The following is an 18,442-nucleotide window of genomic DNA, read 5'->3' as shown; positions in this document are numbered from 1 at the left end:
ACCACATTGCCTAGGTGTGATTGACAGGTGTCTAGTGACATCAGGTGGAAAAAGAGCACTTTGTCACAACACGCCACCGTCAGTGTCACATAATGATGATGTTAGAGCCGGACCTGCCAAGAGTGTGTGCTGACACCTGCGCTGGAGTGACAAAAAGCTTTACACACTTAGAGTGAGACTCAAGAACTATGAGGCAGAATAATGTATACTATATATTAATTTAAACTATTTAAAATGTTACATATCAACCACTATGTCAACAAGAACAGCTGCTTTATACGATGTAAACCAACAAACTATCCATGTCAAAATGCAGTTGTTTTTTTTTTTGATAAGGACAGTGCATATTAATGAACATCTGTATTTACTGTATAAAATGACAGATTATAGCAAAAATTTAAATTTCCATCTGTTGTCCCTAGGCAGGTGACTGAGATTACAAAATAAAAACAGAGAACATAGAGACATAGAGACATAATATGAAAGTGTTCTCAGACTTGGTTTTCCTTCATCCACAGTTTAAGGTGCAGTTTGAAAGTGCAGTGATGGACTTTCTCTTGTTGTATGTGGAAGACTGTTCCAATAATTAGTCCCTTTGGCATTTGTTTGTTGTGTAACAATTAACAGCATAAAATAAAATAAAACGCACTACATCTTTAGAATAGTGGAAAATCCTCAAAATGTTACCTTTTAACAGGATGCTAAACATGTTCTTTTATTTTTTATGGCCTGATTTTTATTTTTATTTTTTTTTATGTCCTTATTGTCCTGATATTTATGGCAATATTTACAAACATTGTCCCTCATCTTTTAGCTCCAACATCAAATCCTGCCAACTGTCATCTTTTTATGATGTTATACCAAGCTCATAACCATGTCCCATTCAGCAGCAGGTGTTATGGGAAAATTCCAATAGTCATCAACAGACCTGGAAATCCGCTGTCAGACTCTTTAATGTAACGTATGGGCATATTAACCAAGGCAATGGATGACTAGACCTTTTTACTGGTCAATATGTCAGATTCTCGATTAGCCCAATAACCAAGAGAATGAGCTGTGTGACAGGAATGACATTTAGTGAAGAAAAATAAGCCGGACTTCCCTTTCGAATCGATGGGCCAAGCCTTGGTCCAGATGCTGACTGTGCACATCTGAGAGCCAGTCATGCTTGAGCGTACATTCACATGTGCACACACACACATACACAGCTTACAGGGTACAACATGCATCAAACTTTGACACCTTCACACGCATACGCCGCTCACGTGGTTAAAGACGTAGGCTATATTTAAACTGACCTCCCCCACACTGGTAGCACAACCCTTGGGCTGTGACTAATGAGCAGGTGAGACGAAGTCAAATGGCAGAGGCAGATCGATGTTTCATCACTGACCTCTGAACTTTCAAGTCAGACTGTCGCCCCAGAGGACTCTTAAAGCCAGGAGCGGGACAGGGAAGTAGTACAGTAAATAATGTACAACTGCTTAAATTTTGGAACATCCCTCTGGATTTGAGAAGTTTATACTCATTTGACCAGTTTGTCTGGTGCATAGGGCAGTGTGAAATTGGGGATGAAGAGCAGAGAGGACATTTGGTAAATTGTTGGATGCTGAAATCAACACAGGGATGCAACAATACAGTTTTCTTATGATTTATTCTATATTTTGATACATAGGTCACAATATTGATATGCTTTCTATACTATTTTAAGAATTCAATTACACTATTTTGTCTTTGTTTATATATAGAGTAGGTATGGAGCTGTTTTCTTCCTTTATCGCAAAAGTATTGCATGCACACGCTGGAGCTGTGATGTAAATGTTCAGTCATCATTGTGTATTGTATTGGGAGTTTCTTACTTTTTTTTTTTTTTTTTTCAGTTTTGAAATTATATAAAAATAGACAGAAAAAACCCCAAAACAAAACAAAAACTCCCTCAACTCAGTCCTCTCTCCACACTCGTCACATACACAACACTACATACACACACACACAAAAAAAACCCTAGGCAAACAAATATTATCAGTCACTCAATTTCAGTCCGGTCAAGATGTTTAAAAAAGGTGTCTATGTCTAATCATATTGAATAATTTGAAATTATAATGAACATTGTTGCATCCCTATTCGGCACAGAGCCTGGCATATGTAGTGCTGTTTAAACCACTCAGCTACTGGGAAGCACATTTCATGACATTCTTGATTCTTTGATTGTTTTCAAGGTAATTTATCTCAAATTAAATAAAGAATAAATGGACTATTGTACTCCCCATCAAAGTACCATTTTGAATCCAGTCTAATTATTTAGCTCCATCAAGTATATCTCACTTAACAAGTCATATGAGTCATTTTCTGGATTCAAATGATGTTAATGTATTCACCGCATGCTGCTATTGCTCAAATATTTCTGTAGATCTCACAGACTGGAACCATGTGTTGTTTTTGCCCACATATATTCAGAGAGACGGGATGAGGGGGAAAGGGGGGTCAACTGGAAGAGCAAATATATGCGTTTTAATTGAGGGGATGTTAGTTAGTCAAAATGGATGCAAATGTAATCAGCATGAATCATACTAAATATTATAATGGTATAGTGTTTCCATGACAACCTCTGTTACGCGATGAAAAAAATAAATATATTTCAGTGATATATTTGAACAGACAAATGCCAGGGTGGATTAAGGAGGAAATTCAGTAAAGCCTATTCAACTATAATTTGTACAATCTGTAAAGATAAGAGTAAATGACAGAGGTCACGTAGGGGAGAGTGAGAGAGGTGGAAAAGGCACTCAGATCTTTTTGCTCTAATATTGGACAAGCTGATGGTAATGATAGACAATCGTGTCTCAGTCTAAAGGCCATCTCTGCTCATCCACACACTGTATTAGATCTCATTACAATATGCACTATGGCAATTGATTTCCGTTTTGGTCTATGTTCAGCAACATAAATCACTGGCTTTGGTTATATGTAGACCAAAATCTCATTATCTGATTTCTGGAGCTTTAAATTTGTAATTGTTTATTTTCAAGACATTTAGAAGATCAGCGCCCACTGCTCTGTACAATACGTGTGATACGAGTTGGATCTGGCTGCTTCATATTGGTACAAATGGAAAAAAAAATAGTGATGTAGCTATCATCAGAGGTGTTGACAGCTGCACGGCCAATCATAACATAAAGCTCCACGGGTGTCATAGACTATAACTACATAGCAGACACAAGCACAATAGGTCTTCTACAAAACTTGGTGGTTTGATAAATGGATCAGAGCATCTCCAAAATTGCAGTTGTTTTGTGGTGTCCAGTTTTGCTTTGAACCAGTGACATCTTTGAACTTCTATGTAAACTTCACTTTTTGATGTTTTTCTCTTTGTCACACCCAAACCAAAAACTCGTTTGTATTCTCCAGACCTCGTGGTTGTAGCCTCGACTTGGTGACACATGCTTTGATTTCTAAACTGCCGAGGCTCACAGAGCGTGACATCCCCCTCTGAAGTGACAAGATAACACAGTCAAGACCTGCGTGTACGCTTTGAATATAGTACATCCAAAAGGCAACAACTCCAAATCCACAGTAGAAACTAACAACAACCTAAAATTAAATCTCATCATTGATACTGATCACATATTTTACCCTTTATGTGCATTCTTTAGTCAATATATGCACTGTTATTTATCTGCCATTACAAACTCGCTACAATCAGTTTTGATGCTTAGTCATTTTACATCTTAAAGCAACATTGCGTAACTTTTTGGTGGTGTCATGTCAGTTAAAACTATACTTCAGAGAATTCTTTACAGATATGTTTTATGAAATACTGTAGTAAAGACAGGAACAACATTTCCATGGAGATAAGCAGGTGGAGGCTTTCAACAGGTGAAGTATGAGTCAGGCTTATGGATATGCAAGCCTGCTCATAGGACAAATGCATTGTTTGTTTGTTTTTGTGCAATGCAGATCAGTTAAATATATACTTTTATTTCTGTCTATTTTTGGCTAAAAAGTTACTTTGTAGGGTTTTGAGATGGTACATGTATCAATTCAAATTTAGTGAATGACTTTCCCAAATAATCTTCTGAGCTTTGTGATTGGCTGTTTGTGATTGGCTAACCTGAGCTTGACCCTCAGGTGTTTCCCTTGGGGGCCATTGAAGCAGCAGATCCCATTTGCCTCTGTGACTGCTGCCTTTAGAGTCATTTATTCGTGCTCATATCTCTTGGCCTGCACTGCTGTCAAACTCCCATTTTCTCTTATGTTTTTATACATCTCTAAATGGCAATTTTGAAGCTGGGGGCATTTGATTTTAGAGGATAAGACCAGCTACAGTAGATCAGTATGGAGCAGGGAATGTCAGCCATTTAGTGGAAGCTAAAAATGTCCTTTGTGCATTGTTTACATTACAGGGCCAGATCTATATGGGCATATCAAAGATGAAATGGGAACATTATAGAACACAATGATAAGCAAGAGTCATATTATAGTTAAGTAAGTTTTAGAGGAATAGTTTTCTAATAATTTAGGAAAAAAGGCTACAGTACTATAGTTTTCAAACAAAATATACAAGTACACAAGTTGAAGTTATGGAAGTAGTAGTAGTAGTTGTAGCAGTAGTTCACAATCATAACTCATAACTGAATGTGCACCATGCTAACATGAAAATGGTAAGAGGAGAAGATCTAAACTGATAAAGATACAGATAACAAATAATATAATATATATATATATATATATATATATATATATATATATATATATATATATATATATATATATATATATATATTTAGTTCAGTTATTTTATTTAGTATGATAAATAATATGTGTACTATGTCCCCTGCAAGCAATTAGAAGGAGATTCTGTATTACTACTGCATATCAGTACCAGTACTTCCATGTACAAAACAGTTTCTGATGTTGTAATGTGTCCTGATTTAGATTAGATCGACTTGGAGAATTCTCTAGAAATAGGCTGTTTATCTTCCCGTGCCGTCCACTGTGGCCTAACTGCCGTTGTCATCCTGTATACATTCACATGTGTACGCAGCGCCTTATAAGGACAGAGGTCACCAGGTCACTTGTGTGAATAGGATGACCGTATATAGCCATAGACAATGCTACTGTCCTTGTGAGTTGGACATTGATTCGTACAGAAGTTTGATGGTCATTTATGTAACTTTGAGTGATGCATTTTATTCCTGAAGATCTAATTAGAAAGAAATGTGTTGATATTAGAAGCTAATTTTCATTCCTTCTGTATTCCTTCTGGAAAGGTTTTTCTTTATATACTTTGGTTAGCACTCCTTTTATGACTGATAATGAATAATATTGCTATGAAAAGCATTATGTGTAATGCTATGGAGATGCCAGTACAATGGTATTGCAAGAAAAAAAATTAATTTATATTCTAGTATAAAAGGAATTGCAATAAAATAATCCAAGGAAAATTGTGTGAAATTGTATCAGTGACACAGTCTGTCTGCCGTTCCATGCAGAAGTGCACACTGTTCACTATAGGGCCACTGTGGAGAGGTCCATTTGAAGTCAAATGCATGTGCAAATTGAAGGTTGGGTGAAGGAGATGTGCGTGTCTGTGTGTATGCGTACACGTGTGTGTATGTGTTTGTCTTTGTGTGTGTATGTTTGTGCGTGTGTGTGTGTGTAGGTGTGCATGTGAGTGGTCCACAGTGGTGCTGGCATGGCCAAACATACTGTAGTAGTGGGCCACTATTCAAGCCAATTGTGCTCCCAGAGTAGGCAGGCAGCGCTGTGACAATGAGGATAAAGGGAAAGGACGAAGACCGCGAGGAGGAAGAAGAGGAAGAAAGAGCATTTTAAACAGATTTTCTTTCCTATTTTTAAAAGGGAGAAATTCATGCAGTGAAAGGCAGTCTATTATGTTTATTATGTGGCCAGTGAAAAGCCCTGCCATTTATGTTCCCTCCATCCCTCGGTGGTTTTAGTCCAAAACTCTCACTGCAGCTCTGACCTCTGCTGCAGGTTGGTCTCTGACATGTTTTCTGTATTTAAATGCATTATCATTGGGGCAGCGATGGCACAGTGGTTAGTGTGTTCAACCACCAACCCAAAGGTTGTTTGGGCCAATTTGTACTGCTGTTGTGTCCTTGGGCAAGACACTTCACCTACCTAGAGTGCCTAGCCTGAATGTGGTGTTTGAGCCTCGCTTCTGCCAGTCTATCCCATGAGCAGTTGTGGCTAGTATCTTACCACCAATGACTATGGAGTGAATGAAAGCAGGAAAATGTAAAATGTAAAGTCAAAGGTCCTCGGTTAATTTCTAATATACAGAAGTATTCTAGGGAAAGAATCATAATTGTGTTTGTCCTTCATTACCTTTTTTTAATGTGAAATTTTATTAACCAGACTAGATCACCTATTATTAGTTTTGCATAAGGTATGTTGAACACTCCTCTGTACATTTAATCTTTAACCTTTGACCCCCATTAATGTAGGAAATATATATATGGTATTTTGTCATATTACCTTTCCATTATACCTCAGCTGGGTGTCCATTTCCCTGGATGCTGCCCCAGTGCTTGTCCCACTTCATATCACTGTAATCCATTTCCAGTTTGAGCCCAATCTTCCCCATATCTCCCAGTACACTTTACACAATGCACACACACCCTCACAATGGCAGAACCACACAAAGAAGCTGATTGAGCATGTAATCATCGAGCAGAGTGGGCGAAAATAGGAGAAATAAAACACATGCTATTGTACTGGCCCAACCACTTAGACTGAAGTGATTGGAAGTAAATGCTCTCCCATGGTGTGGTGAAAAGTAGTTGACAAGAAACCATGCATAAAGCTGTGGGCCATAACCTCACAAATTATACATAAAGGAGCTAACTTGAAACTGAAAAAGATGCATTGTGTAACTTTTCAAATGCTTTTCTTCATGGAGATGTTTTACTTTGTCTGGAATGTTTCACAGTATGGTATTAAACCTTTCTATCTTCATGGAGGTCAAATCAGGCCAAGTTTCAGGTCATATCTGTGGAGAGGCAACCCCACTCACAGTCAAAATGCCTGTCTATGTATTTTTGAGCTATAAAACACCTGTAATTGAACAAGTGTAAGGAAGATTAGTTTAATTAACTGAAAAGTTACTCTGTGCTCCTTTCCAAAATGAAATTATGTTTTGTTTATGATTTGGTGTTGAAGCGCATGTGTTATACAATATAGGCAAAGAAATATTAGAAAGATGCATATGAAAAATATATAAGTTATTTGATTTTTGACTTGAATTATTAACATGTTTTTGACGTTTTGAAAGATACCTTATTTATATGTGCAGTTTGTTTAATAGCCTCAAGCTGTTTATAGGGAAAGTTTGTGATCCAGGTCTCTAGAAGCTAAAACATCTTTACGGTTTTTCTCTTTTCATACGTTTTTTTGGAGATGGAAAAGTCACAATTGTGGTTGTTGAGCTTGGGAGTCCCAGTGGAAATCTGACTTCACAAACTGCAAGGCAACAGCAAAGACATAAAAGCTTGTAATCGCCATGGGAACGCTATCATTCTGGCTCCAGGAACGTTGGCGGAAAGTTTTTGATGACATCTGCAGGGCCCTGTCAAGCGGCGGCTGCACTTTTGGCTCAGATGTTCACACTGTAGAGGCTCCCAATAGAATGAGATGGTGCACCATGTAAATTATCCCCAGTTTAATGCAATAACACTGAACTTTTCACCTCAAAATTCCCCCAAATTCTGCAAGATTTAGAAAGAGAGTCAGGTTCTCTGTTATCAGATTTGGTAAGTTTTATGTCTGGGTGTTGCAACCCACAAATGTCTTTTACCAGTAACAAATATAATTGATATGGGTTATATATTGATTCTGGTTCCTTTAAACAAAAAAAATAAAATAAGACAAATAAATCTGTTACTAGTATACAGCTGTTATGTATCACTCAATTAACCTCAGAACAATTTTCTGAGCCAACCACAACCAGTAAATTCTCTTATTACATCAATGTATATGTCCAAACAGGAAATAAGCTTAACCAATACCAGAAAGCCAATATCTAATCCAGCAAAGTTTTTAGCATCAGGGCTGATATCCAATACCAGTACCAAATTGGTGCATCCCTAATTAATTAACTCTTCTTGTAACTATGAATGACTAAACTGTCCCTATCAAATAGGTAAGTAAATAAAATAAATAATATTGCTAGATGCTCCTGACCAAATTGTGCACAAGATCCTCTGGGTCAGAAGAGGACTTTTCCTTCAGGGACAATAAAATGTACTGTCTTAATATAGTATTGGAAACATGCTTTAAAATAATACCCTAACTCAAAATACTAACCTATTTAAAGTGCCTATGTTGCGCTATTTTCTGGTCTATGTTGTTTCCTCATCACAACTCACAACACAACTCTGAACACACAACTGTTCCACCTTGTGATGTCATGTGGTAATAATGGAAGTCCTCAAGTTGCGTTTTTTACCTCCGTACACCATCACTAGAATCGTTTGAAGGATTTCAACCCAATTGCCCATCTTTTCTGAACAAAAGGTAAAAGGTAGCTGTTAACTTAAAAACTTCTGCTTCATGAAATCACAGGGTGGAACAGAGCATTTTGAGCTTTGTAGATGCAGACAGACTAATAAATCAGGATTACTCAAACACGTGTGAATGAAAAAAAAACATAATTCCAGGTATGCTTTTCACGGGGTAACAACATCATAGCATAACTTAAATCTTACAAGAGTCACTTTAGCATTATATAGGACCTTTAAGTCTATCTGAAATCAGAGTTTAAGTTCCCCTTCTCTGTACGTCACGTTTCAGCAGTACTAGCCCTGCAGTGGAGCTCATAAAAGGCCCGGAAATGATGTGGCTCTGCAGCTGTTTGGGCAGCATCATCTGATTAGCATTCATATCCTGTGTGTGCGCACGCTGCCATGTTCCTCTCCTATCTCTACTACATTATTATACTGTACTCTACACCCACATGCACTGAATGTGGCTCGCTCACTGACTCCCTCTCATGTACTAATTGCAATTATAAGTTGCAATTTAAGCCTTGCAGTTTCGAGTTTGCCTGCCTCTTGCTTAGGTCAGCACTTAGCTCTGCACTAGCGGAATAACTAAAACACTATTACTCTGTGCAGCAATGAAATTCATTATAGACTCAAAAGGCCTCAATTTCCTCTTGTCCACAATTAGTTAGAAATGTTCCCTTTAAATGCAGAGCACTTAGAAACTCGAGTAGTAGTTATAGAGTGGAAAGTTAATATAGTGGTACAAAGTATATGCATTTATTCCTAACCACAACTAACTGAAAGCTTAGATTTGAGTCTGTGTGTGCAAAAGGGAGTCCCCAGGATTTTCCTTAGTCCTTATTAGGTTACCCAAACATACAGTACTAGAGATAAGGAGGAAATAGAGAAAGCAGACTGGGGAGGTTGGATGATAAAAGACTTAGAAATGGCACTTGGGGAGGCCTAGTAGAAAAAAGAAAAAAAACATTTGTACACTGCACTTACAGTAGAGGCGTAAACAGAGTGTGCTGTGTTTATGGCTTGGTCGACACATTTGCATAGTGCTGTCTAATAAAATTGGTGTTACTATAAACATTGTTTTTATAGCCTGTTTTAATATTGCACCCGGGGACTGTTCCCTAGGTGAGATAACAGGCTGGGAGAATGTATTCAAGGTTTCTCAGCAACACTTACGTTGGGAAAAATAATATTAGTAACTGTAATGGGTGAATGTAAGTATACTCTACTGACAAATGAGCAACACAGAATTAGAAACAAGTGCATTGTCAAACCTGCAAAGTTATGGTTGCAAATGGTATAGTATAGCTTTCTTTTATATTGCCTTTGCCTTGGGAAACATATCTACCGTTATTTTCTCAGCAAGGTTATTATATTATTTTGTTAGTGAGTTTGAAACAGCTACAAGATAGGAGTCAAGATTGGAGACTATAAATGTACATAGCTATCCCGCTAGCCGCCACGTTCCACATAGGAAGTGAGCATGGGGGCACTTCCAATTGACTTTACATAAAAAAATTGTCACACCTCTCTTTGTAACTGCTGCAGCGAGCCTTGTCATTTTGGTCTTAAAATGTTCATATTAACTTGTTCCACATGATCCTGGTGTTTTTATTTCTGTATTTTAACTGTAAATAAATTCCTATTCCTAATATAGTACTGGTTCCAAATTTACTCCCATAACAGCGAGTCCCTTGAGTTTCATTTGACTGGAGCAGTCTATGGTCAAGATACTGTAGGAGAAGTAGAAGAAACTCAGTTCAAAAGGCCGTCTTGAGGAAAGCTTAGTGTGGATATCCATGTAATCATCAATCCATTGAAAAGAAACACTTCATAATTTATTGTTACACATAAAAAAGGATCTTAATTTGGCTGCCATCTTGTAGACCACAGCTTATTAGATTCTTGATTGATTCCCCTTTACTGCGTGAGATTGTGCATTTGTGTTGGCAGTGCTGTTTGTGTAACCTTTTGTATTTTGATTAGCCCCCATAATGTCAGGCTTATGTGCATTAGAGCAGAGACTGGAGCTTATTAGAGGCGGCCAGCCTGAGACCTGCTAGTCCATTGTTGCGGTTTCCCACTGTGGCCAACATCATTATCAGCTTTGTCTCATAAACCGCTGCATGTAAACGCACACACACACACACACACTTACACACACACACACACACACACACACACACACACACACACACGGACACACGCATGCACGCATGTTGGGTTTCAGTGCTTCTTGGGGACATTACATTGAGACAGATCCTAAACCTTGACCAAACTTACTACTTACATAAATGTAACTTAAAGGTGCACTGGAGATGTTGTTTCTTTCCCTGGAATGTTCCATGGTATGACAATAAACATTTACATCTAGTGGGTGTTTCTATAGCTCAAAAATATAATAATTATTTCTGTGAATAGGTGCGACTCTCCACAGAGCTGAATTGCAATGTTGCGTAGTGCTGTAGCCTGCTCATCTCCCTTGTGATAGATAGGTTTAATCTATACTGTAGAACATTTTAGACAAAGCAATAACATTTCCATGGCAACAAGTAGGTGGCAGACCTTCCACTCGAAATGTTACACAGTGCACCTTTAAACCCAAACCTATTTTAAACCATTTCATAACTTAAATAAGGACCTGATTTTTGTCCATTTAAGGTATAGGCAGGTTCCCTTGAAGTGAGACTCGACAATGTAATAAATATGCACTTACACACATTGTAGGAAATCCGAGCACTACATCTGTCACATTAATTTATTAACAGTCGCTAATAGGTATGGTCACAAAGGACTATAGCTCTCCACACAGCACATTTAACACTGACATTGTTTAAGCATGCTTTAACACGTCTTAATTTAAGATGTGAATTGTGCACATAAAATTTACACTTTTCAAACAGCCTCACTCCCACAGTTCATCCAAACACATATATATTCACGTACAAACCATAGCTTTTGTTTAGTCTGAGGCTCAAGTCCACCCACTGGCAATCTGCTCCACTAACACAAGACCGTTATCATCCTAAGAGACAGCAGTACTTTAAAGACATATATTTAATTTACAAGAGATATGTTTGAATGGCATGTACAAATGTGAAATTATAAAAAATAAAACACATACACACAATGTAAACCTTAAAGGGCCCATATTACTCTATTTTCTGATCTGTATTATAATGTTGTTACCTGGATTTTTGTTTTGCTTCATTCACACATGTTTAACACACACATCCTGAATATTTAGCTTGCATTCTTCTCTCAAACTGAAAACACTCCACTTTGTGATGTCATGCGATATACAGGAAGCGCTCCACTGTGTTTTTAAACTCCATACGCCTTCACTAGAATCATTTGGATCATTTCAGCCCTGAAATTGTCAATCTCTACTGAACAAAAGGTAAAGGGTGGCTGTTAACTTGAAAACTACCACTTCACGACCTCAGTAGGTGGAACAGAGCTTTTAAACTTTAGAGATGTAAACAGACTAATAATGAGGCTTACGCAAACATGTGTAAATGAAACAAAACACAACTTTGGATATGTTTTTGAGAAGGTAACAACATTATAAACATAACTTAAAGATCACTAGAATCCATTTTGTAGAGTAGAATGCTGCAGTTTTAATAAAATTTACTTTCACTTGTACAACATGGCTTACACTTTGTATTTTTGCATATATGTTTTTAATTATACTTACAAAAGTGTATTTCTTGGCAGATGACAGAAGTGAGATATGCGTCACTACCGCACTGTATTGTGTGTAAATAAACATGCTGCTTGTATTGAAAGGTATTGAAAAAGCTTTTAGTGTTGTCCTTGGATATTTTAGTAATTGAGTTATGCAAGTCAAAAGATTATCAATATTTTTTATTCTACCTTTTCAGTTTTGAGAATATATGTATATATAACGCAAACAAAAATAGACAAAACACACTCTCTCCACGCTCAACGCATACATAAAACTACACAAACACAACTGGGTAAACAAAACATCAACTGTCAGTCCAAAAATGTTCCAAAAAGGTGTCCATATACATTCAAAGTCCAGTCATTTCCTCCTTACAGAGTGGAGAATCTGCCTGCTCTTTTTCAATTTAAAGTTTCATTACAGTGTTTTCTCAAGCGTGACAAGGAGGAGCATCTTAAAGTGTGGTAGAAAGCTTGTTTATAGAAGACAAAAGGAAAATAGTGCATAAAATACAGAAGCATATCCAGTTAAGATTCAGTGGACATGCTGTTGTCAGGGCTTCTTAAACACTTTCTTTTGAGGCTTTTGGATGGAGGCGCTGAAAGGACATCACCATGGAAACATGATGTACATGAATCCTGATCCCATGGGAGAGTGGATAGGCTTTGATTTTTATTTATTTATTTATTTATCTCCTCCATGCATGAGTACATATCAGAGCAGGCTAGTGGAGTGTGTGATGCCACTTTTGACTATATCACAAAGAGATCCCATATGCTTTAAATATCCACTCCACAGGGTGATAAAGGAAGACATCACTTTACATATTATATATTTATTATGCATTAGTTTATTTATTATTTATTAAATCTATGGACAGATATGGATTCTTTCAGCTGATATCAATTGGTACTCATGCTGGGGGTGTTCTGCATGTATTTCTAAGGCATAATGTTTAGTAGTTACCATGGTGACACAAAGCACTGATGTTTTTAAATGGCCTGAAAACTCAAGAAAAAAGATTAGCACCATTTTACCAACCATCCCAACATATAGCTTACTCTACAAGAAAGTTCTTTTTTCAGCAGTTATTATTTTTCCCATTGCTATTTATACTTTTTTGAGCCTCTTAAGTACTACTGGAGTAACAAAAGAATGCCTCAAGGAAAATGTTTATAGTGTCCAAAGAAGATCAAACAAATAGTCCTTGATCTTCCTTCATGAATCTCTGGAAAAAGTCATCTCCTCCAAGGCTAGTCATCTAAACATTATGTTACCATGGCAACAGGTCATCATGTTTTACACCCATGTTTGTCACATAGTTAGACGCTGTGTATGCGCATCTGTGTGTGTGTGTGCGTGCGAGTGCATGTGTGTGTGTGTGTGTGTGTGTGCGTGCGTACGTGCGTGTGTGGAGGGACAGATCATAAATCCGGTTCAGAGCAGATAACTAGCCCCTGCTTCTTGGCTGCTCCTCACAGAGTGTGTCAGTATGTTTCCAGTAACATGGTGGAGTGTGATCTTTGCCAGTTACAACAGTGGACTCACCCTTCCCAAACCTCTACACATACAAAAATATGTCCCCATTATTCACTGCCATTTTAAAGTGCAGTGAGACAAGAATCGGAAGGGCTGCTCTCAATATTTGTGCTATAATTAATACAAACTAATCAATCAAATTTGCTGTTAAATTGCAAGACATATTAGGCTTTTGAGCATATTATAACATACTGTATATCATTAATTTAGTTTTTGTTCAGGGGAAACCACAGTGATCTACAATGGCTTGAATATATCCTAAGGTTCAAAAATGCTGAACTGAGAAACCCATGTCCTCTTCATAGTGGCATAATCACAAGTAAGTACAATGAGGGCGGAGATAGGGGGTTGGTGAACGGTGAGCACTCAAGCCTGAAATGCAGGACAGTGCAGGATAACTCAAACATGTAATCTTGGCAACACAACTTTGAATCTGCTCGGCAGCTTGTTCCCCACCCCCTTTAAAGTAGTGCGCCAAGGGATTTCTGAATCATACATATTGTGTTGAATAACTAAAATCTGAATAATTAAATGCCTGTTAACATTGTAAATATACAATGTTTAAGCCTGCCTTTCATTGTTGATAAACATCTAACTGTACCCCATCTAAGGCTTGCCATGACTCTTATACGCAATTTCTTACGACCACTAAAATTAGTAGCTCTCTGGCCTGTTTGTTTTGTTGGTAGCTCATCCTGATATAGCCTGATGTTTTGCTCATTAGCTCCCCCTGTAGTCTGGGAGTGGTTCTGCCCCCAGCTGTTTGATGCCTGTTGCTGGAAGTGATTTGTAAGAGCAGAAGGTTAAAACTATCTCCATCTGCCACTGAACTGCCCCAGTCAAAAGAGCTAATCCCTAATAACTGAGGTCCAATGTACATCTGTTGAGTTTATTTGACTGGATTATCCCCTTCACTTTCAACACCATTTGTTGATTAAGGCCTGATAATCCTTTGTAAAATTATAAGATTAAGACAAAGCAGTGTGTGTTTTAATATAAGGACAGGAGATATGATATGATAATGCATGCTAATATGAAGCAATTTGAACTAAAGACCAAAGTACTGCATTTGACTCAGTGTAAAAATACATAAATATATAAATAAATATATCTCGTAGTTTAGTAACAATTATGATGATGGTATTACGGTAGGAGTTGTAGTTGTAGTATTTGATGTACTTGTAGTGATGGTCATGAAAACAGTATAAAGAATGTTTGTGTAATCCTTCAGTCATCCAGGTAGGATCCATAGCAAAAAAAAAATCTATTTTGTCAACTGGACAAAAATCAAAAAGAAAAGCTTGGCCCAGATACACTCAATGTTACTGAAGCACAATATACTGCAAACAATATTGCACTAGGTTCTACAGGCTCTATTTCCGCCATTTTATTCATTCTTAGTTCTAATTTAATTGAGTGTTGGTCTTGGTTAGGTCCACTGTGTGTATTTATTATTGTAGCAAAACATAAAATCAATAATATTGTCGTACAAATATTGCATTTTGTCTCATATTGTTGTGTGGCACAGCCCTGTATTGACTTTTGTTTTAGCAGTACTGCTTTTGCATGAACTCCGACAGAGATTCAAACATGATTATACTGTACATGACGTTACATTTTCAAAAGCAGTTATACAAGTCGATTTAGACTGTAATGCTCTTGCAATGTAATTTTACATAAACCAGGTTAGAGGCCTGTGATATGAGATAAAACCCTTCATAATCCTCTCTTTGTGTACATCCCCCTCACCCACCCTATAGAGGTAGATTAGGACCGTTCTCTGTGCCATCTCTGGAAACGCTTGCTAGTCTGAATAGGATTCCGGCACGTTCAAATACACACAGTACAGCCCCCTCATAGGCATGAAAAGTACCAGTGCGGCTCTGCGTAGTGCTGTGACCCCAGATATTAGCTTTCCCTCCATGTGTGACGGAGGCCAACTGCCACAACAAATATAGTCACAGACCAGCTCCCTGCACTGTTCTAAGGCGGATACTCATGAATACAGCTGCAGTGACCTTCCAGCACACTGAATGCACTTTACATGACGGATAATTGCGTTTTCATTTGAGCATAGAGAAAAAACGCAGTTTTTGTATTCTTGTGTACCTGAAAGATTGGTCGAGGTGTACGGTCCTTTAGGGTGCTGCAGATGCTAGGCAGAATTTGGTCAATCTTAGGGGTGTGCAAAAATATAAAAATATCAATATATCTCGATAGTAAATTTGGTGATATTGTATTGTTGTTGTGAGCTGCCATATCAATATATCAGCAAGAGTATTTTTTTTATATCTTTTAGCTTTTTTTTTTTTTTTGTGACAGCTCTATAATTTTGTTGCTTATTTAGAGGGAAAAAAAGTATTTATGCCATACATTTGACCTATTCACTCTTCTGATGTTTAAAATTGATGTATTTCATATTGACTTTCCAAAGTAGTGGGTTAACAAAGAAATACTGTTGTTAAAATGTATTTGATTCTTAAAAAACAGCAATACAGCAACAGCAAGTATCATGTATCGTCATATTGTGCTAACATCGTGTCTTGAGCTATGTATTGTGTATCATATCAAATCATGAGGGACCCTGTGATTCCCAGCCCTACTAAATCTGTGGAAAAAAATACCCAAAATTGTGCCTTATTGTTGACTGAACCTAAGTTATAGGTACTGCAATGTTTTGAGGTATTAGGTTTATAATTGGACCACAAATACAATAATTAGAGGTTTGTGAAATGATAGTATATTCTGTATTTTAAGATTGCTGCAGGGTATTGCTGAAGTTGTACACTGTTCCAAACAGTGTGAATAGATTTCACTTAAGTTGGTTGTGATTTGTACACAAATTAAATCGTTGTCTTTTCTTAAGTAATAGGAACATTTTGGACAACATTAGACTTCATTGTTCTCCCAAACATTATAATGCTAATTCCAGTTATCCAGCAGGACTGTGCCATCTTAGCCAGGAACATTTTTGGACCTAATCCTTCTCTTTTCTGGACTGTCACAATATGTAACAAGTTGCGTGCTGTTTTATCAAACAAAACTAGCAAAATCCTGTAACAATAATGGTTGCTTTATAATGTCAAATTGCTATACAGAATCCTTGCAAAACCCTCTGGTTACAGCCCTACGGCTCTGAGCTCATTTACATGTGTCCGCTCCATACGGCTAATTTGTCATCTTGATTCATGAATGTCCAGCTGCCAAAATGACTAATACTGCAGATAAGTCAGACCCTCACTGCACTTAACGTGCAGAGGGCCACTAAATGAAATGATCCCCGTGACAAGATTATTTTAACAAAAGTTGACTTGGCTGAAAACCAAATACAGCCAGAGCAGAGACTGTGTTGATTTTATTCATTTCATCTTAACTATGCTGGATAGTGCTTATCTCTTATGTTATGCTCAAATCAGTAGCGCATACTCAATCTTTGAAGTAAAAAAAAAAAGTGTCTACATAGTTAAAACATGGCTCTTGGCTAGTTTCTTGTTTCCAGTCTCTCTTTTCCTCACTTTGCTTCCTTGTCTTCTTTCCTTTCTGATTTCCCTCTTCAGTAAAACCATCAAGGTGAAAGTAATCGACGATGAGGAGTACGAGAAGAACAAAACCTTCTACATTGAGATCGGAGAGCCGCGATTGGTGGAGAGCAACGACAGCAAAGGTCAGAGGTCTGGGTCAGCTGTATGACCTTTTGACCTTTTCAACTTCAAACCATCATTCCGAAAAGGTTGCATGGTTATGGAGATAGGATCGCCTCTTTTCCTATCTTGTAACATGCAACACAAGTTCCCCTCATCACACCACATCCACCTCACCACCTGACCGAGTGCATGAGCGAATGTTTGTGTAATTTTGTGTTACTATTACATTTCATATTGTTTGTGGAGTTCGCATGTTGACCACGCCCCTGTGTATGTGTCCATCCATGTGTGTCTCATACAGGAAAAGCATAACGGTTAGGATTCTAGACCGGGAGGAGTACAATAAGCAGTCATCGTTCTACCTCCTACTTGGAACGCCACTATGGAGACGCAGAGAGAAGGAACGGACAGGTGTGATGGTAGTGTGTGCTGCTCTAATCCCAAATCAGCAAAGTTCATGAGCAGATTAGCAGTAAATTAACATCAAATTTGGCTAAGGCTGAGTAATATCGACCAATCACGATGTACGACTCAATTTTATTTGAACCAACAAACAGATTAAATGCTTTCAATATTCATTTCCTTTGAAGGACCCATATTACTCTATTTTCTGATCTATGTTATAATGTTGTTTTCTTGTCAAAAAATATACCCAGAGTTGTGTTTTGTTTCATTCACACATGTTTAACACACAAATCGTCCATATTTAAGATGAGTTCTTCTCTCGAACTGAAAACACTCTCTTCCACCTTGATGCCATGTGTAATATAAGAAGTACCCCACTGTGTTTTTACACCATCACTAGAATCATTGGATCATTTCAGCCCTGGAATTTCCAATCTCAAGATAGAAGATAACTTGAAACCTACAGCTTCATGACATCACAAGTTGGAGTAGTTTGAGCTTTAGAGATGTAGACACACTAATATTAAAGGATTACAAGCGTGTGAATGAGACAAAATACAACTCCAGTTATGTTATGATAGTAGACAATTTTGAGTAATACTGAACCTTTAGCACAGATTAGTCAAATTTCTTTCTCC

General features: G+C 37.6%; 1 protein-coding gene across 2 annotated transcripts in view; it reads left to right on the top strand.

Annotated features, from left to right (window-relative positions):
* The window catches only part of slc8a1b (solute carrier family 8 member 1b), a 136,127-nt gene that overhangs the window by 79,715 nt on the left and 37,970 nt on the right, over positions 1-18,442 (top strand). For both annotated transcript variants that reach the window (XM_055162766.1, XM_055162765.1), the window contains exon 5: positions 17,701-17,810. In XM_055162766.1, coding sequence (XP_055018741.1) covers positions 17,701-17,810 — 110 coding nt within the window. The remainder of the gene's footprint in view (positions 1-17,700; positions 17,811-18,442) is intronic.

This window comes from Boleophthalmus pectinirostris, unplaced genomic scaffold, assembly GCF_026225935.1.
Source record: "Boleophthalmus pectinirostris isolate CB_2022bp ecotype Guang Dong unplaced genomic scaffold, ASM2622593v1 HiC_scaffold_5, whole genome shotgun sequence".
Classification (NCBI taxonomy): domain Eukaryota; kingdom Metazoa; phylum Chordata; class Actinopteri; order Gobiiformes; family Gobiidae; genus Boleophthalmus; species Boleophthalmus pectinirostris.
The sequence above is the reverse complement of the archived record's forward strand: the minus strand, read 5'-3'. Positions and strand labels throughout refer to the sequence as shown.